The sequence below is a fragment of the Anomaloglossus baeobatrachus genome, chromosome 2 (genome assembly GCF_048569485.1).
Source record: "Anomaloglossus baeobatrachus isolate aAnoBae1 chromosome 2, aAnoBae1.hap1, whole genome shotgun sequence".
NCBI classification, from domain to species: domain Eukaryota; kingdom Metazoa; phylum Chordata; class Amphibia; order Anura; family Aromobatidae; genus Anomaloglossus; species Anomaloglossus baeobatrachus.
Window position 1 is genome coordinate 329,984,062 of NC_134354.1, and position 26,201 is coordinate 330,010,262.

Here is a 26,201-nt window from a genome sequence, read left to right on the forward strand (position 1 = left end):
GACAACTGCATGAAAAAGAAACTTGCCCTCCTGAGACCTCTCTGCAGTAGGACCTAGCATAACTAGGCATACCTGGCCCGATTCATCAAGACTAGCATTATTCATGTCGATTTAATAAGGGGCATGCTGGAGTAAGAGGCTCCTGATTCATGAAAAAGTGCACGCTTCCACATGAAATGTCACTCTATTCTGGTAATGGAGTGAGATTCTGGAGTATGGAACATCACAGCTCATCATGAATTAGGCGAGCTGTGACATCTGCCCCACCCCAGACCTAGCTTTGTCCATTTTGTTAGAGTTGGGTGAAACTAAATTGAAAACACCAAAAGTAGCAAAATTTAGACAGAACTCCGTGTTGTGCATACATTTTGCAATTTTTCAAAGCTTTATGACAAAATTCTGGCATGAAAGCATTGATGAATCAGGTCCTTCATTTCTATATTTTGCTTTCCAATAAGGGGTACCTGCCATTAGATAAAGGCGATTGCAGCTGGGTATGTCTAACTATGATACACTGCTGAGTTCCAGAGAAAATATAGTTTGAAAACCCAGCTGGGAACTATCGGGAGGCACCGGACTTGTATGGCATGCATCCCTACCAGCTTCGCCTTTCCTTACTTCAGTTGACTCATAGGTCTCTCGGATATGCTTACAAAAGAAGATACATGTCAATCAACTAGAAGAGTTTAATTTTTTTAATCTATGTTTAAAATATGTCAGAGTGTCTGTATAAAACTTACACAAGTGAAAATGTACAGCCAGGCTGTGATCCCTACCGCCCAAGGATCAGGCAGCATAAGACTAATGACAATTTTTCTTTAAATGCGTTAGTCACTTTGTTTCTTTTTAAACAAACTGTAAATATCAATATCTTCAACAGTTTGTAGGCACTGTTTACTCCAACAGTATTATGCTCCCCAAAATGCTGGCTGATAAAGGGGCAGGAGCCAATCATCAGCAATTTTCTTTGAACAACATTGTACATGACACCATTTATTCACTCATTTTCCAAATTTCCCATGCCCCTTCGTGATAAATTTGAAGACCAGAGTGCTGTATAATCTCTTAGGCTACTTTCACACATCAGTTTTCTGTATTCAGGCACAGTCCTTTTTTTTCCTGATCCAACGGATCCTGAAAAAAAAGTGAAAACCGTATCCACCGGATCTGTTTTTTTAACGGATCCGTTATGCCGGATCCGTTAAAAAACGGATCCGGTGGATACGGTTTGCATCCGTTTTTGCATCCTTTTCGTCCGTTTTTTGGCTGGATCCGTTTTGTTAATTACATTGGTGCATGCGCAGTTAACAAAAACGGATCCGGCGGCCGCATCCGTTTTTTACCGCATTACGCCGGATCCGGCGTCCAAAGGCTTCTATTGTAAAACACGCCGTATCGCGCCGGATCCGGCGCGATGCGTTTTTTTTGCCGGACAAAAAAACGTTGCAAGCTACGTTGCCTCCGGCCGCCGCATTTATTTATTTTGCCGCATCCGGAAAAAAACGGATGCACCGCAAAGCCATCCGGTACAATCCGGTAACAATGCAAGTCTATGGGGAAAAAACGGATGCGGTACTGGATCCGTTTTACCCGTTTTTTTCCGGATTGAACCTGATGGCAAAAAACTGATGTGTGAAAGTAGCCTTAAGGAGACTGTCTTTACAAGGTGCAGCTCTTCACTTTCAAAGAATGTGATATCAAGGCTGAACAGCTGACAACTGGTAAACTGGTTAAGGTGCAGATAATATTTATGGCTGGTTGGTAACAACACAAGCACCTGACCACTGTATTAGAAAAATACTAAGCGTTTGAAAGAATAATAAATAAATAAATAAATAAATAAATAAAAACCCACCAATTTGGCAATCTGTCAAAGTTAATAGGGGTAGACCCCTAAACTCTTGGTTGCCTCTATCTTTGATTATCACAGATGTGGAATTTGGCTAGTGTGATCTGTATAAGGCAAACCAGTGAGGAAAGGGTTTACAGAGTTGACACGTCCAGTAATCATCCGTTAGAATGGATCCAGCAGTAATCCGTTAGCAAAAAAAAAAAAAAAAAAAGATGTGTAAACATAACTTTTTTGCCAGTTTTAAAAAAATTGATTTCTGCAGGATCTGGCTTCCTTAACATGGGAGTCTATGGAATACGGATCCGTTAATGAATTGCTAGTTATCATCCAATTAAAACTGATCCAATAAGCAAAAAAACCAAATCCATTACAAATTAAAGGAAAACCAGATGGCTAAATAGCAATCAGTTAACGGATCCATTTTCCTTAGACTCGCATGTTAAAAAGGATCCTGCAAAATGTATTTATTTTTTTTCAAAAAACAAACAAAAGTTGTGTTTGCAGAACTTTTTTGCCAATGGATTGCTGCTGGATTCATTCTAACGGTTGATTACTGGACGTGTCAACTTAGCCTAAGACAGCTGTCTTTCAGAAGCAAAGAAAACAAAGTACCATCCTTTACCACTAAGTTGAGGGGAAAATAATATAATTGTCAGAATTAAAAAAAAAAAAACAAAAAACATGCTTAAATATATTTACAAACATTCAGTATATTCACTCTTAAAGAGGACCTTTCACCAGTTTGAACACGTTAAACTATCCACATCATGGAATACTGGCTGCAGAGCCGAGTAAAACGAAGAGGATTTTTAAATATCTCCTCTCCATTGCAGAGGTATTAGGTAGTAAAGTTTAGTTCATCTGGCTGTTACTGGAGATTTGTCTCTGGGGGCATGCTCTTCTTTTCCTGCATGAGATTGGCCAATCATAAGCAAGTGGCGCCATGCAGTGGAGAAAAGAACACACCCTCCTCTTCACACTGATCTCTGCAACTGCTGTGTAGAGATCCAGCCAAGCTGTGTTATGCTTCATTACTGGAAGGGTTTGTAATGATATAGCAGAGCCGAGTTATGTATCTCTACACAGGACATCAGAGTTCTGCATCATTAGAAACAATTCCAGACCTCCTCCCAATGTTGCAGCTCTCACTTGACACTGACTGCCGTAAGAGGACATCTGAAATGGCTTGTAATTATACAGGACTCCAGCGCTGCTGTAGAAAGTAGCTGGATAGATTAGTGAGGAGGTAGTGAACTTTTCTCCCCTGCATGTTGCTACATGCTTATGATTGGTCAACACAAACAGGGGAAGAAATCTATAGCTCTAAGATCAAATCTCTGGTGTGATTTACTTAGCTCTGCAGCCACTATTACATGATGTGGCTAATTTAACATGCTCAAACTGGTGAAATATCTTTAACTACAATATTTAATTCAGCTACATTTAATGATAGAAATATAGTATGTAAAACTATTTTTTTCAACCTATTTATTTCTCATTATGAGACCGTAATGCATTTGGCATTCTCAAAATTATTGCTAGAGATTAAGTAAATCCAGTGTATTATACATTAATCATTTGGGCAAGACAAATGTACTTACTTTCTTGCCTGTCTTGCTTTAAACTTCTCCCGCTGTACTTGTGGTCTCTGTAGATAGATTAATTCTATTTAAATTGCTGAATGTTAAAGCAAAGTGTTAACCATACAACCAGAGAAATATATACCAAGCAAAATAATGGGATTCAAGAAAACAGCAAAAATTTAGGGTGTTAAAAATGAGGTGATCCTTAGTGATCAGATACCCCATACCACAACTGTAAAATGATCAGTGTCTCAAGCGATGGAACCTCAATTGATCAGCAGACATGAGAAAAAACATTTTAATTTAAAAAATACACAGTTTAATGCTGCAGATTCCTGCTCTATCCTATAAACAGCTAATTGTGTTAAATGATCATACATAACGGCTGCACCATGCAAAACTGCAATTAACAAGCAAAGCTTAGCTGCAGCGTGGCAGCAGTCTGAGGAGCCAACCTAATAAAGGAACCTTTATAGGATTCAGAAGATTCTGAATATCTTCCCAAGTCTACGTCCAAACCAGAAAAAAAAAAAAAAATAAATAAATTTGCTACACTTCGCCTTGGTCAGCAAAAAATAAACGTACAGTTTCCCCGAAAATAAGACCTACCCCAAAAATAAGCCCCAGCATGATTTTACAGAATTTTTGGCTTGGGCAGTTTAGATCTGCTGCCACTTTTCTGTGAGTAATTGCTTAGCTATTGGAGGATTTAATTCCTAATTTTGGAGTAAGATTCAAATATAAACCCTACTCCAAAAATAAGCCCTAGCTACAGTCAAGGTCGGCATTAAGGAGGAGTTAAATTGCACATTATCTCAAGGTCCCCACTCTCTAAAGCAGGGGTGGGGAACCTCCGGCCCGCGGGCCGCATGCGGCCCGCCATGACCTTTTATGCGGCCCCCGGGCACATTCCCGGGGGCTGCAGTGCTGGGGCCGCCAGCCCTTTAAATGACCACATGCACTGTTTGGGAGAACCAATGGGCTCTCCCGCTGTCAGGTAGCATAATCAGCGGTGTGTGCCCGCCCCTCTGTTCCCTCGTGCTGTGTGTGCCCGCCCCTCTGTTCCCTCGTGCTGTGTGTGCCCGCCCCTCTGTTCCCTCGTGCTGTGTGTGCCCGCCCCTCTGCCCTCCGGAGTGATCTGCCCGCCCCTCTTTCCACTCGTGCGGTCTGCCCGCCCCTCTGCCCTCCGGAGCAGTCTGCCCGCCCCTCTTTTCCCTCGTGCGGTCTGTCCGCCCCTCTGCCCTCCGGAGCGATGTGCCCCCCTCTGCCCTCCGGAGCGATGTGCCCCCTCTGCCCTCCGGAGCGATGTGCCCACCCCTATGTCCTGTCGTGTGGTGTGACCGCACCTTTCAACTTCAGAGCGATCTGCCCTCCCCTCTGCCCTCCGGCCTGCACTGTCTCCGGCGCTGTGTGCGCGCGCCTGCATCCGGCTCCCCGTCCAGTACTTTGTGTACCCTCCCCCCAGAGTTGTGTGCAACGATCAGTGCTGTGTCCCTCACCCCATGCTGTCTATCACCTCAGGTTTGTGGCTCCCCAGTAATGTCAGGGCTGTGCAGGTGCTGTGTGCAGAGCCCTGACATTACTGGGGGGCAGTGCTGTGTGCCCTCCCAATGCTGTGCGTGCCCCCCAGCCCCTCTTGCGTTCTGTGTGCCCCCCAGCCCCTCTTGCGTTCTGTATGCCCCCCAGCCCCTCTTGCGTTCTGTATGCCCCCCAGCCCCTCTTGCGTTCTGTATGCCCCCCAGCCCCTCTTGCGTTCTGTATGCCCCCCAGCCCCTCTTGCGTTCTGTATGCCCCCCAGCCCCTCTTGCGTTCTGTATGCCCCCCAGCCCCTCTTGCGTTCTGTATGCCCCCCAGCCCCTCTTGCGTTCTGTATGCCCCCCAGCCCCTCTTGCGTTGTGTATGCCCCCCAGCACCTCTTGCGTTGTGTATGCCCCCCAGCACCTCTTGCGTTGTGTATGCCCCCAGCACCTCTTGCGTTGTGTATGCCCCCCAGCACCTCTTGCGTTGTGTATGCCCCCCAGCACCTCTTGCGTTGTGTATGCCCCCCAGCCCCTCTTGCGTTGTGTATGCCCCCCAGCACCTCTTGCGTTGTGTATGCCCCCCAGCCCCTCTTGCGTTGTGTATGCCCCCCAGCACCTCTTGCGTTGTGTATGCCCCCCAGCACCTCTTGCGTTGTGTATGCCCCCCAGCACCTCTTGCGTTGTGTATGCCCCCCAGCACCTCTTGTGTTTTCCTTCAGCGTCTCCTGTGACTTATACATCACATTGGAGATGCTGGGGGCATATACATCATTGGAGATGCTGGGGGCATATACATCACAGGAGACACTGGGGACATACACAACACAGGAGGGGCTGGGAGCATATATAGCTCCTCATGAGATGTATGTGCCTCCAGTGTCTCCTGTGATGTGTATATACAGCAGTCCCAGCGTTTCCTTTGTTGTGTATACGTCAGTCCCAGCGTTTTCAATGTGATGTATATGCCCCCAGCCCCTCCAGTGATGTATGTGCCTTCAGTGACTCCTGTAATGTATATAGAGCAGTCCCAGTGTCTCCTATGTGTTGTGTGTGCCTCCAGCGTCTCCTATGTGTTGTGTGTGCCTCCAGCGTCTCCTATGTGTTGTGTGTGCCTCCAGCGTCTCCTATGTGTTGTGTGTGCCTCCAGCGTCTCCTATGTGTTGTGTGTGCCTCCAGCGTCTCCTATGTGTTGTGTGTGCCTCCTGCGCTTCAGACAGACAGAAAAGCAGTTGTGAGAAGAAACATGATTAGTATCATCCAACATCACAGCCGCACCAAAGAGAAGCCGCTCCGGCCGCCACAGTAAGGGTGAGTTAATTGACCAAATATAGCCGGGTAATTTTCACATTGATAATTTTGTGCGGCCCCCGAAGGTTGGCAGAAATTTCCAAATGGCCCCCGGCTGAAAAAAGGTTCCCCACCCCTGCTCTAAAGGACCCCAGCAGTTGTATTCTAAGGTTCAGATTGTTTAAGGACCTTTGATGACTTCAGAGTCATGTGACATGATGTAATCAAAGGTCTCGATTACAGGAGACTAGAAGAACTGAACAGGAAACAGGCCGGTATACAGGACTGGCATTAGGAGAAAGGAGAGCAAACTGATTAAGCTCACATGGCCCCATTATCCTAGGGGCCACAGTGTTGATATCCTGATAACACTGCTTCAGGACCTTTGTGACATCACATCATGTGACTAGGTTGTCACCAAGATGTCCCTTAATTGCAGGAGTTTAAGGCTGAAGAGGAGACATGCAGGTATATAAGTGCAGTGTGTGTGGATAGTGTTACACACAGGGTTTGGAGAGTTATGTTGGTGTTCCAGAATGCAATATGACTATTTGAATAAATTTGATTTGTGTAATCTCTAACAAGGAACGTTCCTGCTCAGAATGAAGAAAGATTTCATGGGTAACTAGACTAGATAACATGCCATGGCAATATGCAACAATCCCCCGCCCATTTAGAAGTGGAGCTGCAAATGGAGCCGTCTGAATATTTACATACAGGTGACATGCAAAAGCGATTGACATGACACTGCCACACTTACCTTGAACGAGGGTGTCTACAGACTAGGGTCACTCTGCGACCCCTCTCGGTCTCCTTTGAATGTGGAGGACACTTTTCGGCAGGGCTATCTCCATTTTCCAAGCTAGGAGGGACAAGGCCAGTAGCACTGACATCTGTAAAAGAAACACAATCACATTAATTGCTAGCCTTTCATTATAACACACAATGCAAAGCAGTGTCTTGTATATTCATGCGAATGAACCCAACGTAAGGAACAGGCATTTAACATTTTGCAGAGTCTGAAGCCCCTGCCTCACATTTATCATACCTATTTAGCCCAAACCCTTCTTTCCCAACCTTTGGACTTGTTTAGCGCTTCAGTCTGTTTTTGCCAGTTTCTCCCTCCCCTATTTCCTCCATTCTTTTTTCCCCTGCTGTCTCTTCTCCTGCCTCTCCTCCTTTCTCCCTTTCCTGTTATCAGTATCTCAGCATCCAGCAGAGTGGTGTATATATAATGTGTCTCTCTTCTCCACATACTGACACAAGTCCTCACCTCAGGGCTGCATGCTCTCCCTCCTCCTCTCTCCAACTTAATCCCATGATCTCCTCACGCCTCTCCTCAAGGCTTCATGCTTTCTCCCTGCAATCACTGCTTTCCCATCTATAACTCACCTTAGCCAATAAGACCCATATACCTCTCAATGCCTAGTCATTCATCCTTACTCTTCTGGTGTTTTTATGTATCTGGCAATGCATTCCACAATCCATTGTATTGAATTATGCCCTCTCTGGCTGCGGGCACCACTCCAGCGCCAACCTTTCCTATGTGCTTTTATCATGGCTGTGCCGAAGGAAGTTTCTGTGCGCAAGTGTGCACCTGTGGCCTCAGAGCACCTCCATTCAAGGCTTTCTTTGCCTCTGCAAAAAACGCTCCTATCTGAATCAGGAGCATTCAGAGCACATGTTAGGCTGCTTGCACACATCCGGCTTGAGCTCTGCGGCTCAATCCGGCTGTGCAAGCTATGCAACAGATGCGGTGAAAACACCGCATCCTTTGTATAAGTTTTTCCCATGCAGCCCGTCTGGTTTTTGCAGCTTGCGGCATGCTACTGAGCATGCGCAGTGGCATAAACCGCATGCGGCGGCCGGATACTGTTTTTGCCGCATTGCGCCGCATCCGACCGCCATAGGCATGCATTGAAAAATGCGCCACATCGGCCGAATGCGGCGCGATGCGGTTTTTTTTTGCCGCACGAAAAAACGTGCTAGGCAACGTTTTATCCGGCCGCCGCATCGGCTAAATCTGTCGCATGCGGCAAAAACCGGATGGAACGCAAGGCCTTGCGGCACAATGCGGCACTAATTAAAGTCTATGCAGAAAAAACGCAACCAGCAGCAAAAAAAAACGGTTGCGATTTTGCTGCAAAGTGCCGGAGTGTGCCGCATTGCAGAAACTGGAGGTGTGAAAGCAGCCTAAAACAATGTTTATCTCTACAGATCATCCACCATAAATGACCAAGATCCAAGTACTAAACCTAGAACACAATCTGATAACGTACATAATTTAGTACACAGCTAGGTATACTGATAAACATGACCAATTTACATAGAAAATAGCACACAAAAGAGGTTTAGACCACCGAGGTACAATATTCACATGGGCTTATCCTCACTGTCAGCACCTGGTGTCAGCACGTGGCCAGTAAAGGTAGAGGGTGGCTGACTAGTTTATTCCTTTATAGACTGAGACGGGGCTAGGGCTATTTATTGAAATGACATGCCAATACAGGGAGCACTGCCCTGCATCAAACTATAGCTGGGAGCACAGCTGACATTGGTAGACATTTGATAAATGACAGTATATATGCAGCTAAGAAATACATCTGAAGATTTTTTTTTTCTAGATGGCAAACCAGTTAAAAAGAAATATAAAAGGAGTAAAGTACCCAAATAAATGCTAGTGAGTGGCTTGGGATCACCATGGAGTGTGGGGATAACATAGTAACATCTGAAACAAATATGCAATATATGGCAGACCGTGCCCCCTTACCCTACAGGTAAAGAGGTGCAAAAAGAAGAGACGAATAAGATGAAAGGGTACATTACATGGAGGTCTTCGGATCATGAAGGGGCCTTGCTCCATAAAGGGGAGCCCATCTGTACTAGTGTACTGTTCTGGGAGGCATGAGCTATTGTATTACAAAGCCAATAATTCAGCTGACTGTCTGCCATGTAATTAATATTGGTCCTGCAGTGGACGGAAGCATGTCCTAGGACGATCACCGGATAGCCCCAGTCACTAATTTCAGAGGTGCTGTTTTTGATCAAAGCCCCCCTATAAATCGACATTTATTCTTTCCAATTTGCATACTTAGCAAGGACAATGAGAATCAATAGGTGTCAGTCTGTACAAATTGTAAGCAGGGCTAGATGATGATACCATTCACGCTGGGGGCACCTAACTTCATAGTCTACAATACACTGTGCACAGTCCAGCATCACACAGAACAGTTCTGTTTGAAGGATAGTAGACGTACATGAGAATGAGACATTTCTAAGCGGTAAATGAATGCACTTTGAACATAGGCTGACATTGCTGGTTTATTTGTAGCCGACCTAATATACCTATATAGTCAGACATCAGGAAGTGAGCTTGTGTCACAGCTGAGTGTGTGTGGGGGAGGGTAGAGGGCAGACAGATGGTGCAGTGATAAGAGGAGGGAGCAGGCATTGGATTCCAGGCACAGGACTAATTATAGCTGCCCTCCTCCCAGAATGCTTTGAGGCAGAAAGCACTCAGCCAGGGAACCACATCCTGGCAAAGCATTCCCTTTCCAGCCAGAAAGCCCTGCAGACCTTGGCATTCTGACCAACCTCTTTCTTGCCCGAGAGCAGCATGTGACAGTATAACCCTTTCTACTCCAATGAAACGTTCTAAAACCTCTCTACCCAAAATGAAATCTTCCACCTGATGCGGCATTTATCCCGCAACCGTGAGCAAGGCCAAAGAGGATTTTCAGAAAAATAGATCATGCGGCTGGTGGAATACAAGAGGGAAATAAAGTACTGACGTGTGGAAGAGAGATTGGAATATGTATGTGGGAATGTAACCCGACAGTATAACGGCAGGACTGTGACAGGGTAAGGGACGATGGCCGCTCTGCCAAACACGCCAGCAGATCCCATTACAGTGAAGGCTTTCCTACTCCCCAGCTAATATATCTGCACTGTGCAAGTCATTAAATACAGCCATAGAAGGCAGTCACTGGCCCCTGGCCCTCAGTTGCCATTTGTATGGGCACCCACATTGGTAAGCCCAATGCAGAATAAGCAGCTCTTCCCAGCAGATGTCTCTCTTTACTTCTTTTCCCACTACAAAGACCTGCACACTAACTCCTTCCTTCCCTCCCTTTCTCCTGTCTGTCCTGTCTCCTCTGTCTCTCTCATCCTTTATTTATCTGCTTCCTCCTGTGTGCACAGATTAGCTGCTCCCCGCTGGATCCAGGATCTGTCAGACAGGCAGATAAAATACACAGCTACAAACAGAGAGGGGGTGTGCAGATACTCAGCATCATTATACAGCTCAGCGTGTGCATTTTCTGTACAGATACTCAGTGCCACTCTCTGTTCTAACAGGATGCCGCTGTACCGGGCGTTACATGTGGTAGGGCAGAGGGAGCAGGAGCATGTTGCCTGGATACCGAATGTGGAAGTGGGTCATGCAGCAGTGGGGACACGGTGACATCCGAACGGGGAGTGCTCACCATTAACCCATGTAGTGCCAGAGACCTGTTGTATCAGGAACACACTGCGCACTGTCCTACACAACTCCTTCAGGTAGAAATGGATTCACAGAAATGTTAGCGATAACCAAGTTTTACTTGGCAGAAAAGTTCAAAATTAAAGATATCCAGAAGTTGGGGAAAAACTGCCAAACAGTCAACTGTAAACCATTCAGCCCACAGGACTTGATAAATTTCGAGGTTGTTTTTATCATTTGTGTCATGTATATATTATGCTTGCTAATATAACGCCATCATATTCCCCAGCACTTTACAGACATCAGTAGCTCTTTGGAGCATGGAAGGGAACCCATGCAAACATTGGGAGAACGAGAACGCCTTGCAGATGTGGTCTTTGATGGGATTTGAACTTAGGATCCCAGCGCTGCAAAGCAATAGTGCCAAGCACTGGGCCGCCTTGATGCCCACCCATATATGTTTCCCAGCGCCTAGCACTGGGCCGCCGTACAGCGCCTAGCACTGGGCCGCCGTGATGCCCACCCATGTTTCCCAGTGCCTAGCACTGGGCCGCCGTACAGCGCCTAGCAATGGGCCGCCGTGATGCCCACCCATATGTTTCCCAGCGCCTAGCAATGGGCCGCCGTGATGCCCACCCATATGTTTCCCAGCGCCTAGCACTGGGCCGCCGTACAGCGCCTAGCACTGGGCCGCCGTAATGCCCACCCATGTTTCCCAGCGCCTAGCACTGGGCCGCCGTACAGCGCCTAGCACTGGGCCGCCGTACAGCGCCTAGCACTGGGCCGCCGTAATGCCCACCCATGTTTCCCAGCGCCTAGCACTGGGCCGCCGTACAGCGCCTAGCACTGGGCCGCCGTACAGCGCCTAGCACTGGGCCGCCTTACAGCGCCTAGCACTGGGCCGCCATACAGCGCCTAGCACTGGGCCGCCGTGATGCCCACCCATATGTTCCCAATGCCTAGCACTGGGTCGCCGTACAGTGCCAAGCACTAAACCACAGTGATGCCCACCTCTATGTTACCCCTATGACTTGTAGCCAATCATATGGATACAAATGTTGACAACTCTTCACAACAAAAATGAATTAGTAGACTTGAGGATCTGGATTAAACATTATGAGCCAAAATAGAGGTGGCAGCCCCAGAATTCCCCTATAATGTCAGGGAGAAGAGACAAGATATGATGTATAGGAATTTCTTACCATTCAAGAGTCAACACATTTGGAAACCGTTGTGCAAAATAACAAAAGGATGTGTTGTAAATGGATCCATTTGGACCAAGCCAAGTGACTTCCAAAAATGCTACCTAAGCCTACCTGTAACTGTGGGCACATAGCCATCCTGGAGCTGCCTCTATACCATACAGGGGGTGGAGGGCTGATATGAGCACTAGGTGTGGAGAACATCTGTTAGAGACGATTGATTTTCCTTCCCAATTCTTGCGCAGCTAAGTGATTTTTTTCCAGACATTGTACATCTATAGACACATTATGTGTGCGGGAAGCTTTTATTCCAAGCTGTCTCTGGCTAGAAGGTGACAAGGTCACATTATCCCCAGAGCTGACAGTGACATCATATGACAAGGGAGGGGTGCTTTACTTCCAAGGTGCTGGTTACCATAGGTACAGAGCTCAGCAAGGAAAGTGTTACTACATTGCTGTGCTCGGCAGGGTGCTCTGATGCAAAGCTCTCCAGATCTCTGAGGCAGAAGAGCGATTGCGATGAGCAGGCTGGCAGGAAAGGGTTACACATTGCCACACTGCAGTGAATGGTCTCTCACAGTCTGACCTCTCTCAGTATAATCAGTTCAGTGACTCGGACTCTGACGGCTAGAGATGGCGATGCTGCTGGAGCTTTCTAAATAGAGAGCAGATGGGCCCCAGTATAGCTGACTTGGCCAGTGATAGCGAAGAGAGAACAAAGCCATGGAAGCGCACTTCTCAAAACGGACTTTACAGCATTTTAACGGCTAAAGCCATCATCGAGTACGAGTCTGCAACCAGAAAACAAAACATCGACTTGTGAAAAGTGACACAATCTTATAGAATCAGATTGGATTTTCTTTTTGTTCAGTATAGAGCCACCTAAGATTGCAGTCACTAACTTAATGGGTCAACATTTATTCAACATAAGGGTCAATGTTATGTGTACGCCTGGAAAACCAGCGCAGAGAGATACTGCCTGGACCCAACCGATGAAATATACACACATTAGAACCACAAACAGTAAAGTTTTCTGCAGGCACAGAGATGCTAGGAGCCATTCCATAATGGGATTATAAATAGGGATGATCGAACACCTCAAATATTCGGCAACGCCCATATTCGCCGAATAGGTCGCCGCTATTCGACTATTTGCGAATATTCGATGCACAATGTAAGTCTATGGGAAACCCGAGTAGTTGCCGAATAGCAACTATTCGGGCTTCCCATAAACTTACATTGCGCATCAAATATTCGCATAGCGGCGACCTATTCGTCGGATATTCGCAAAGCCGAATATTTGTGATATTCGATCATCCCTAATTATAAGCCCCGTTATAAAGGCGGTGAGGAGTCCTATCCGCCATGGACAGAGCACAACAACATCCATGTGCACGGCGGTCCTCTGCTCACACACAACCACTGCCTAAAAATGGGTTTTTAATATACATCAATATAGGAGGTTAAGAAGTGGGATTTTATTATATAAACATTTTATAAGCCTTTCTTTGTGGTAATGTCTAATCAAGCCTGATGCCCTGTAAAATATTGCAATTAGGGCTTAGTTTACATTTTCAAATCAGAGATGCCATCAAAAATTCTTGGTCTCATAAGAGAAACCCAACAGACTACATTATAGTAAATGGGGTGGACTGCGCTGTTGGCATCAGTCATGTCACAGATCCAGCACTTCTGTTATTTACCGCTCCTACAAAAGGAGTACATTGGAAATAACCAATGCAGATGTGAACTCAGCCTAAGGCTCAGGACCCCTCTCAGTGGCATTGCTGACAATCGCGTGCTTACATTACATATAGTACATGGATGAGAGTCAGCCTGTACAATGAATCATACATTCTCACATAGGGATCAATTACCCCAAATCGATGTGTGTTAAGTCTCATCCACAAAGCCATCTTTCCAGTGTGTGCTGCAGAGGAAACGGCTCACATGCAAATGTACATTAGCACGGACATGAAACTTTATATAAAAACACTAAAAAATACCACATTCATCAGATCTCAGTATTTGTCATGGACCGATAAACCAGTGTTACAATATAAATGGTAGTGGCAAAACGCTTCACCAAATCCGAGAAATATTTAATAAGATTGGTAAAGGGCTTACGTGGCCCACCAGGAAATTAAAGGGATTCTGAACTCCATTCACATCCTAGGTAATAAATGCTTTACTGATGGGGCCTACCTCCTGGACCCGTACACAGATCACTAAAATAGGGGTCCCGAGCCCCTTCTTCCTCTCCTGTGAAGTGAGCATGACTGGAGTGGTCCCATGTGCTCACATGTAGGGATGAGCGGACCCAGGGATCTTCGGTCCAGTACCTCAACCGGACACGGGACCGCTGATTTCATAGAAGTCAATGGGAACCTGAACTTTTCTACTTGAAAATGGTCATAGTAAGAGCAAGTTATATACAAAAGGAGGCAAAATTTGGGACAATTGCCGTGAAAACAAATGTGGATAGAGAATAAATACATATTAAAAAGTGTCTGCAGCCCTCAGCTGCCTGCTTTACCTTGGCTGGTTGTCAATACTAGAGGGAAACCCATATCATCTTTTACATTTCTTTATAAATAATTTTTTAAAACGGTCTGTGTGAATAGAACTTAAAATTGGCAATGGGATAATTAATGGCTATTAATTATTAATGCCAACAATGTCAGGTCAACCACTGAAAAGTCAATAATTTGGAGCTCCTTGTGGCACTGTCTGCAATGTGTCCACTATCTCATAAATCTCATTGTAACCAATGATGGGGGGAGGCAGAGATTGCTCGGCACTCGATCGAGCACGCTCTGGTATGCTGGGGCTCGGCTGAGTTCGGTGGGTGCTCGAACTTGCTTCATTGCATGATGCGAGCAGGCATGCCAGTGAGAGACACTGCAGTAAGTGAATGGCATTCACTGGGGCAAAGAACGTTTGGTCGTGGTGTGTCAAAAAAAAAAACCCCAAAACCCTGCTCTGCCTCCTTATCCTTGGTCGAAAGCAAATCTTGTGTTAACAGGGTGTACAGTCAACAATATAAGGCTAAGTTCACACTTCTGTTGTTTTGCATCAGTCACATGCGTTGCTTGACGCATGTGACTGATGCATTGTACAACGGATGACTCATTGTCGGACTCCGTTGTGTGCTGGGGGCGGAGTTCTGGGGGCGGAGCTGAGGACGTCAGGGCCGCGGTGTGCATGGCTGGGGACAGGTGAGAGAGAGAGAGTGTGTGTGTGTGTCTACATGCATGTGTACATGCGGAGTGCGGGAGGGGGCGGAGCCGAGCAGGGCCGAGGAGCTGAGGACTTCAGTGCCGCGGGGACTGCAGGGCTGGGGACAAGTGTGTGTGTGTGTGAGTGTGCGAGTGTGTGCGAGTGTGTGCGAGTGTGTGCGAGTGTGCGAGTGTGTGCGAGTGTCTGTACACTTGCGGAATGCGGGAGGGGGCAGAGCCGAGTGGTGAAGTGTCTGCCTCCTTGCACACTGTATCCAGGGTAAATATCGGGTATAAGCAAAGCACTTTTTGCTTGGTTACCCGATATTTATCTTGGATACCAGCTTAGCGCGGGCTCCCTGCACCCGTAACCACTGTAAATATCGGGTAACTAACCAAAGCGCATTGCTTGGTTACCCGATGTTTATCCTGGTTACGGGGACAGGGAGTTAGAGAGAGCATGCGCAGCAAATCCTACGGATCGCGCTGCTCAAAAAACGTTACAGGCTGCGTTGCTCCCGCCCGGCGGTCAGTTAAAAAACGACTGACTGCGACGCAGCGGATGCAACGCAGCATCATCAGTCGCAATCCGTCACTAATAGAAGTCTATGGGGAAAAACAGGATTCCTGCAAAATATTTTGCAGGATACCGTAATTCCTCAAGGTGACGGATTGTGACTGATGCAAAACAATGGAAGTGTGAACTTAGCCTAAGGCTAGGTTCACACTTCCGTTGTTTTAAATCTGTCAGGTCCGTCAGCAACGGATCAGTCATTTTTAAGTTGTCAACTGATGTAACGGATGTGTTTTTCACAGGATTCCTTTCAAAGGAATCCTGTGAAAAAACTGATCCGTTGCGTCCGTTGCATCCGCTGTGCGTCCGTTTTTTGACGGATCAGTCATGATCCGTTTGTGTTTGGGACAGCCCAGTGGGTGTGCCAAACCTGCTGGGCATGCTCAGTAGAGCATGACGGAATCCAGCGCTGGATTCCGTCGTAAGACGGATTACGACAAAAATCCAGCACCATAGACATACAATACAAGCGTGACGGACTGCGGCGGATTCCTGCGTGGTGCGTCAATTTTGACGGCCAGAAAAACGTTACATTCTGCGTTGCTCCCCGCCCAGCGGTCAGTCAAAAAACGACGGACCGTGACACAGCGGACGCAACACAGGGTCATCATTCGCAATCCGCCACTAATGCAAGTCTATGGGACACAACGGAATCCGCTAAACGGATTCTGTTTACCATAGCAGCGGATTAAGACTGATACATTTTAGCGGAAATGTGAACTTAGCCTAAGGGTATGCGCCCAAGCAGCAGATTTATGTGCAGATTTTCTGCGCACTTTTTTCCCGTTTTTGCATTTTTCCACGTTATGGCTTTTGCTGGGGGTTCCGGTGCTTTACCCCCGTTATCACCACTGGTTCTCCAGCTGATGTTGCAGCTGAGACCCGGCTATCACTGCCAGAGTGGTGCCCGCACCGCTCCCGGCAGTTTAACCCCCTAAATGCTGCAATCAATCATGATCGCAGCATTCAGGGAGAGGAATTGCTTACCTCTCCCTGGCGATCGGGTCCCTGTAATGTGATCACAGGGACCTGATCGCTGCAATGACAACTGACACCCTGGTTAATAAGCTACGGATCGCCTCACAGACCATGCCAGATACATGAGGCAAAGTGTCAGTGCTGCAAGTGCAGCACTGACATATATAATGCATTGTAGTGATCGAGCGTGAGCACTCCAGTGGATTATATCAGACGAAGGAGCAAAAAAAAAAAAAACAGAAAGAACTGACATGCTGCACATTTATTCTGCACCAAAATATGCAAGGAAAAAATCTGCAATATGTGCACAGCAAGTCAGGATTCTCAGACTTTGCTGGGATGAGTTTTTCCTTGCAGTATTGATTAAAATCTACATGAAAAACGCACTCAAAACCTGCATAGTCACTGCAACAAGTAGTAAAATCTTTATCATTGATTATTGCTCATCGTGAGCAATTTATCTCCCTGTTTACCTGTCACCAGGTTTTTGACACCTAAGGGTACCGTCACACTTTAGCGACGCTCCAGCGATCTGACCTGGTCAGCATCGCTGGTGTGTCGCTACATGGTCGCTGGTGAGCTGTCAATCAGGCAAATCTCACCAGCGACCAGCCCCCAGCGACGCTGCACTTGGTAACTAAGGTAAATATTGGGTAACCAAGGGCTGGTTACCAAATATTTACCTTTGTTACCAGCGCACACTGCTTAGCGCTGGCTCCCTGCACTCCTAGCCACAGTACACATCGGGTTAATAAGCAAACCGCTGTGCTTATTTACCCGATGTGTAGTCCGGCTACGTGTGCAGGGAGCCAGCACTGACAGCGTGAGAGCTGCGGTGCTGTAACTAATGTAAATATCAAGTAACCAAGAAAGGGCTTCCCCTGGTTACCCGATATTTACCTTAGTTACAGCCGGCTCCTGCTCCCTGCACATTCAGATCGTTGCTCTCTCGCTGACACACAAAACGATGTGTGCTTCACAGCGGGAGAGCAACATCAAAAAAATGAACCAGAGCTGTGTGTAACGAGCAGCGATCTCACAGCAGGGGCCAGATCGCTGCTCAGTGTCACACACAGCGAGATCGCTAATGAGGTCACTGCTGCGTCACAAAAAATGTGACTCAGCAGCGATCTCGCTGTGTGTGAAGCACCCCTAACCTCAGAGCAGCATAAAGTAGAGACAAAGGTCCCGATTCCAGCATTGTTTCACTTGCTGTAGTTTTGATAAAATCACGGAGATACAGACCACTGTATCTCATCTTCTTAGGCTTGCTTGTAACAGGGTTGGTGCCTCAGGATTGGATGATTGCTGATGTGGTACCAATATTTAAGAAAGGTAAGAGGGTAAATCCAGGCAACTACCGTCCAGTAATGACAATCCAGGGATGACATGCAAAAATATATTGCAGAAAATAATATAATAACTGACAGCATGGATTCATGAAAGATTAGTCGTGTCTAACCAACCTGTTGGGGTTCTATGAGGTGGGTAAGTGCAAACCTGGATATTGGTAATGCAGCTGATGTGACTTATTTGGACTTTGCAAAGGCATTTGATACTGTACCACATAATAGCCTTATACTAAAGCTCCAGAAGCAAGGACTAGAGGAAACTATATGCAACTGGGTAAGGAATTGGCTAAAAGATAGGAAACAAAGAGTAGTCATAAATGGTACATTCTCTAAATGGGCTATAGTCAGCAGTGGGGTGCCGCAGGGATCTGTGCTTGGACCGATTCTTTTTAATCTCTTTATTAATGACCTTGTGGATGGGATTGATAGTAAAGTGTCAGTCTTTGCTGATGACACCAAACTATGTAGGATATTAAAAACTGACCTTGATAGTACAATATTACAAAAAGATCTGGATAAGATGTCAGAATGGGCAGATACTTGGCAAATGAGATTTAATGTTGATAAATGTAAAGTAATGCACCTAGGACGGAGTAATCCTATAGCTGCGTATACATTAAATGGAAGTAAACTCGGGACTACAGAACAGGAGAAGGACTTGGGTATTCTCATTACAAATAAGCTGAGCAGCAGCACTCAATGTCAGGCAGCAGCTGCTAAAGCAAACAAGATTGTAGGGTGTATAAAAAGATTAGATCCCGTGATCCCAACGTATTGTTACCCCTCTATAAATCACTTGTAAGGCCACATCCGGAATATGGGATCCAGTTTTGGGCTCATTTAAAAAAAAAAAAAAAATATTAAAAAGTTAGAGTCAGTTCAAAGGCGGGCAACTAGACTACTACAAGGAATGGAAGGCCTCCCATATGATGAGAGGTTGAAAAAGTTAGATATGTTTAGCTTAGAAAAAAAAGACGTCTCAGAGGAGATCTCATTTATTTGTATATATACATGTGTGGTCAATATAAAGGACTGGCGCATGACTTATTTCTTCCAAAGACAATACTAAGGACCAGGGGGCACTCACTGCGAGTGGAAGAAAAGCGATTCCGACACCTAAATAGGAAAGGGTTCTTTACAGTTCGAGCAGTCAGACTGTGGAATGCCCTACCACAAGAGGTAGTAATGGCAGACACTAACAGCTTTTAAAAAAAAAAAAGACTGGATGATTTCCTCAGTGCACACAACATTGCTGGTTATAAGTGACTTAGGGACAAAATGTAGACTTGGTGGGGAAAGATTGAACTAGATGGACCCAGGTGATTTTTCAACCTATGTAACTATATGTAACGGTTTATTCAGGAGGAGATTAGCATTAGACGCTGCCAGGTAGTCCAGCATATTCTTGAGGTCTGTATAACTGCTAAATCTTCAGCAGAGAAAACATTGATTTTATCAAAATGACAGCAAACAGCTCAGTAAGTGACACATCACTGGAATCAGGGTCTCTGTCTCTACATTATGCTGCACTCAGATGGGGGAGCAAAAACTTGGTGACAGATTCTGTAATCTGTTACTTTGCTAACTTAAAACTGTTTGCACAAAGAACCATCCAAATTTCTAGAGAAAAAACATGAATAGCTGTAAAGTCATGAGACATCTGACATTACAATGACTGCCTTACTGTAATATCGCATTTTAAAAACTAAAGGAAATAATTCCGTTTATTCTGTTCAAGCTATTCATTTTCTAATTAAGGTAACTAGGAAAACTGCATCAAACTCAAGTTACACTTTTAGGATACGTGCCCAATCAGCGTTTTGGGTGTAGCGTGTTTTCACAGCATCCAAAACGCTGTGATGTACAGTACAAGCACAGTGGATGGGATTTCTAGACATACGTGTACGGCCTGCGGTGCTCCTTTCTCAGCCGCAAGCATGTCACTTCTTTGCTGCGGCGTAGCAAGCGTTCTCCATAGGGTGATCACAAGTGAGACACCGCAGCGCCCCAAACTATGATCATGGGTACAAGCAGCTGCATTCTCCTGTGGAGACTCGCAGGTCAGGACGCAGCGGATCCAGATTGTGGACACATACCCTAATTCTTGTGTTTTAGGAATTTGAAAAAAATGCAGATTAGTATTAACTGCTTAACTACTGCCGGCACGTGCTTTTACAGTGAGTGGTAGACGAATCTATATGGAAGCACTTTGGTGTAACGTCGAATGTCACAGTGCCACCACGTCCCACCTTTGCACTGGTGATCGATGGGGTCTAGAATATAGTTTGTGCTTCCACACTAAAAGCACTAAAATTTCCATCAGTAGCTGCAGAGAAGGTTTTAGATACAAAGGACTTGTTTTTTTAATAGCTAAAGAAAAACAAATAAAAAGATAATTCAGGCACCACTCCCGCAGTTTTTCTTTCTCAGCGCTTCAGTGGTGCTTGTCATCTAAGGTCACTTCCCCTAGTAATATACTCACCCACCAGCGTTTTCACCTTTCTTCAGAGCCGCTCCGAACCCGCACCGCCATCTTGTGATCACAATTTCTGATTGGCTAGAAGTTATGTCACAAACTATCAATACAACTCCGAGCCAGAACGAGGTTCTCAGAGAGGCAATGAGTTGTGCCCTCAGGTGCACTTCATGACACAGTGGAGCAGCCGGCAGGTGACAAACAGGAGAAGATAGATGGGAGGGTGCTGTATACCGATGAAAACGCCGGAGGGTGACTAGAACCAGGAGATTTTCCTAAAATTTGAAAAGTTGGTCCAAACCATTTGAATTTTTCTTTTTAATGGTATAACGTGAGTTTTGCTCAACTTACAGATCCCCTGCCCACTTCTGTATCTAAGGCTACTTTCACACTTGCGTTCAGCGCATTCCGTCACTATGGAGAATAGCGCAGTCCGTTAACGCACTGCGCTATTCTCCATAGAATTGTATGGATGACGCACTGTAGCGCAAGTGTCTGCGTTGCATATGCTGGACGACGCAGCGTCGTTATTTTGACGCTGCGTCGGGCGGAAGGAACGCAGCATGTAATTTTTTTTGAGCAGCGCAATCCGTAGGATTTCACTGCGCATGCTCTTTTTTTTTTTAATCACAAACTTTATTTTTGTTGTCTCTTGGTGGCCGAAGCTGAGCGCCCGCCCGCCGGCATGCCCAGCTGCTGGCAAGTGACAGCGCTCAGCTGAGCGCCCAAGTGAGAGCGCTCAGCTGAGTGCCCGCCCGCCGGCATGCCCGGCCGCCAGCAAGTGACAGCGCTTAGCTGAGCGCCCAAGTGAGAGCGCTCAGCTGAGCGACCGGTCGCCAGCAAGTGACAGCGCTCAGCTGAGCGCCCAAGTGAGAGCGCTCAGCTGAGTGCCCGCCCGCCGGCATGCCCGGCCGCCAGCAAGTGACAGCGCTTAGCTGAGCGCCCAAGTGAGAGCGCTCAGCTGAGCGACCGGTCGCCAGCAAGTGACAGCGCTCAGCTGAGTGACCGCCCGCCGGCATGCTCGGCCGCCGGCATGTCAGGGCGCTCAGCTGATCGCCCGGACACCGGCATGTGAAGGCGCCCAGCTGAGCGCTCGGCCGCCGGCTATTGAGAGCGATCGGCTGATCGTTCACAATAGTCGGCTGCCGGAAAAACTGTAAAGAAAAAAAATAAAAGCTTTCCGTTATTTTGTACGATCCGTAGCATTGCGTTGTGCCACTATATGCAACGCATCCGTTGCATCCGTCACACAACGCAATGCTACGGAGGCCGTCCAATGCAAGTGTGAAACTAGCCTCAGCAAAGAGGGTTTAACAACAGGTGGCAATAGCCACATAAGTGGAAGTCATGTTACAGAGACCAATCGGACACCTGGAAAGAGGCGGCACAGAGGAATATATTCTTATAACTTGGATTGTTTTATAGGATTTTAATTGTCTCCAATGTCTAGCGCATATGAAAAAAATAAATACTGCACGGTAATTTTTTGTGTGGAGTGTGTCTGCATAATAAAGCACAGTCTGCTGCTCCTTCCTATAGTTTGTAAAACAAACAAAAAAAAAAAAAACACACACAGTATATATATAAATTATATAATCTATATTATATAACATAATTTTATATATAGCAGGATGGGGGGTATATTATGAGCAGGATGGGGGTAATATGAGCAGGATGGGGGTATATTATGAGCAGGATGGGGGTATATGAGCAGGATGGGAGTATATGAGAAGGATGGGAGTATATGAGCAGGATGGGTTATATAGCAGGATGGGGCCATATGCCAGGATGGGGTATATAGCAGGATGCGGCCATATGCCAGGATGACGGTATATAGCAGGATGGGGGCTATACCAGGATGAGGGACATATACTGTATATACAAGGCAGGTGGATCATTACCAGGCTGGGGTACCTTAGTAGAGAATTTGGGGACATTACCCCCATAACAGTGTCAGCAGCAGATCCTCGCCCCATAACGAGGGTCATGACCACATTTTTTGCTTAAAATTTTATTTTCCTCCTCTAAAACCAGGGTGCGTCTTATGGTCCGATGCGTCTTATAGTCCGAAAAATACGGGATATACTAACAGCAACAATTCTCTTCAGATAACTTGTACAGTATTTCACAAAAGGGAGTACACCCCTCACAATTTTGTAAATATATTTTCATTGGACAACACTGAAGATATGACACTGATACCATGTAATGTAGTCTGTGTACAGCTTGTATAATACTGTAAATTTGGTGCCCTCTAAATAACCCAATACACAGCCATTAATGTCTAAACCGCTGACAAGAAAAATGTGTACACTCCCTAAGTGAAAATAGCCAAATTGTGGCTTAACCCTTTAGTGACGGAGCTAATTTTCACCTTAATGACCAGACCAAATTTTGCAATTCTGACCAGTGTCACTTCATGAGGTTATAACTCTGGAACGCTTCAACGGATCCCGGTGATTCTGAGATTGTTTTTTCGTCACATATTGGACTTCATGTTAGTACCAAATTTAGGACAATATTTTTTGCGTTTATTTATGAAAAAAATTGAATATTGGCAAAAATTTTGAAAATTTTGCAATTTTCAACTTTTGAATTTTTATACCGTTAAACCAGAGATTTCTGTGACACAAAATAGTTAATAAATAACATTTCCCACTTGCCTACTTTACATCAGCACAATTTTGGAAACAAAATTTTTTTTCGTTAGGAAGTTAGAGGGGTTCAAAGTTTATCAGCGATTTCTCATTTTTACATCAAAATTTACAAAACCATTTTTTTAGGGACCACATCACATTTGAAGTGACTTCAATAGGCCTAGATGACAGAAAATACCCAAAAGTGACACCATTATAAAAACTGCACCCCCCAAAGTACTCAAAACCACATTCAAGAAGTTTATTAACCCTTCAGGTGCTTCACATGAACAAAAGCAATGTGGAATGAAAAAAAGCAAAAATTAAATTTTACCTAAAAATGTTGCTCTAACCCAAATTTATTCACTTTTAGAAGAAATAACACAACAAAATGGACCCCAAAACTTGTTCCCCACTTTCTTATGAGTGCGCCGATACCCCACATGTAGTCAGAAACCTCTGTTTGGACAAATGGGAGGGCTCGGAACAGAAGGAGCAATATTTGAATTTTGGAAAGGAAATTTGGCTGAAAAAGATTGCGGGCACCATGTCACATTTGGAGGACCCCTAAGGTACCTAAACAGCAGGAACCCCGCACAAGTGACCCCATTTTGGAAACTAGGCCCCTCAAGGAATTTATCTAGATGTTTGGTGAGTACCCTGAACCCCCAGGTGCTTCACAAAATTTTATAACGTTGAGCCATGAAAAAAAAAAATAAAATTTTACCACAAAATTGTTATTTCAACCAGGTAGCTTTTTTTTTTTTTTTTTACAAGAGTAAAATGAAAAAATTCAGCATAACATTTATTGTGCAATTTCTCCTGAGTTTGGCGATACCTTATATGTGGTGGAAATCAACTGTTTGGGCGCATGGCAGGGCTCGGAAGGGAAGGAGCGCCATTTGACTGCACAATTGGCTGGAATCATTAGCGGACGCTATGTTGCATTTGGAAAGCCCCTGAGGTGCCTAAACAGTGGCTGTCCCCCACAAGTGACTCCATTCTGGAAACAAGACACCTCAAGGCTTTTATCTAGGTGTATAGTGGGCAGTTTGAATCCACGAATACTTCACAGAATTTGATAAGCTTAGGTTGCCATATTGAAAATTTTCATTTTTTTCACAAAAATGTTGCTTCAGCATCAAATTTCTCACTTTTTCAAGAGACAACAACAAACCGTGTACCCAACAGGTTGTTATCCAATGTCTTATGAGCACAGGGATACCCCACATGTGGCCAAAAACCTCTGTTTGGATAAATGGGAGGGCTTGGAATGGAAGGAGTACCATTTGAATTCTGGAAAAGTTGAGATAAATTGCGGGCACCATGTCACATTTGCAGGGCCCCTTGGGTATCTATACATTAGAAACCCCCCACAAGTGACTCCATTTTGGAAACTGGATTTTATTCAGGAGTATAGTAAGCATTTTGAATCCACAGGTACTTCACAAAAATGTTGCTGTAGCAACAAATGTCTCACTTTTAGGCTATGTGGCCATGATCCAGCGACACGGCGTCTAGTACACAGTGTCAGCCTTCCTGCAGAGATGTGAGTGTTGTCCACGGGAGAACGCAGCTGCCCATGCCCACGATTTGGGTTCAGGCCGCTGTGGAGCTCTATGCTACCTGCAGAGAACACTCATCTCCGCAGCATAAATTGACATGCTGAGGCTCGGGAAGCTGCGCCACAGGTCAGTGTATGCTGCGGAGAAAAGAAGCACATTGGGCACGGGATTTCTAAAAATCCTTCCACTGTACTTCTACTGCACAACGCAGCGCTATGGACGCAGGGAAAACACTCTGCGCCCAAAACGCTGTAAATCCCGATTGTGGGCGCACAGCCTAAAATGCTACAATGGATGAATGGATAGATGTCAAACAAATATAACGTCCCACCCCCTGCATATTCTAAGCTGGCGCCCTTTAGTGCCTTTCATGTGGCACTAAAGGGTGCCTAGCCTTGTATTTAGCCCCCCAAAAAATTAATAATTAAAATAAACGACGTGGGGTCCCCCCTATTTTTGATAGCCAGCTAGGGTAAAGCAGACAGCTGAGCCTGCAAACCACAGCTGACAGCTTCACCTTGGCTGGTGATCAATTTGGAGGGCTCCCCAGGCGTTTTTTTTAAAAAAAAACAAAAAAAAAAAAAAAAACGTGGGGTCCCCCCCAAATTAGATCACCAGCCAAGGTGAAGCGGACAGCTGGGGTCTGGTATTCTCAGGGTGGGAGGTCCCACGCCGACTCTGGATCTTCTAGAATATGGGGGGCACGTTCAGGGAACGTATCCCCCATTTTCTGGAAGAGCAAGCTCTCCATGAGCAGTGTGGGTGCAGTAATCTGAGAATACTGCACTCACACTGCCCCGGTCCAACCTAGGGCAGAGTGACCTGCAGTAACCGCATTCTAGAATATGAGGGGCACGCTCACAGAACGTACCCCCCATTTTCTAGAACAGCAGTCTCTCCATGTGAGGAGTGTGGCTGCAGATTACCGCACTCACCCTCCCCCGGTCCACAGTGGAGCAGCCTGTGCAGTAGCGACGTCAGCATCCCTGCTTGCAGGGATCCAGCTGACAGCCGCTGTCTGCGCATGCGCCGCCAGCTTTCAAGAAGGAGGCGGCGTGATCGCGGGGCCGGAGCACCAGCAGCCAGGTAACGTAAAACTGGGGTCTGGGGGGGGTGACGGGGGGTGACGGCGGGACCTGGGGACAACTTTTGTGACGTGTCACATGCGGCAGAAAGAGCAGGATGAATGCGGCCGCCATCTTCCACGCTCCAGAGGGGGGAGGGGGGAGGCGGCTCTGGAGACCGGAGGGGGCTCCGGGGACCAGAGATCTCCGGTGTACCGGAGGAGGGGTCAGGGGAAGGACATTTCCCTCCGATCTGAAATGTTTGATCATGTCAGATCGGAGGGAAATGAATGCAGAGCCGGCGGCGGCGGGAGTTTTCAGCGCGCGTCGGCGCCATCTTGGATTTTCCGGAGGGGGGGTAGGGGTGGATTGGGGGACTCTCCGGTACCGGGGGCTTTGGGGGCACTAAGGGCT

At 46.2% G+C, this 26,201-nt stretch overlaps 1 protein-coding gene across 3 annotated transcripts in view; it reads right to left on the reverse strand.

Moving 5' to 3' along the window:
- Positions 1-26,201, reverse strand: part of AHDC1 (AT-hook DNA binding motif containing 1) — a 185,637-nt gene that overhangs the window by 99,246 nt on the left and 60,190 nt on the right. For all 3 annotated transcript variants that reach the window (XM_075335923.1, XM_075335922.1, XM_075335924.1), the window contains exons 2-3: positions 7,003-7,135; positions 3,454-3,500 (exon numbers count right to left, since the gene is read on the reverse strand). In XM_075335923.1, coding sequence (XP_075192038.1) covers positions 3,454-3,500; positions 7,003-7,135 — 180 coding nt within the window. The remainder of the gene's footprint in view (positions 1-3,453; positions 3,501-7,002; positions 7,136-26,201) is intronic.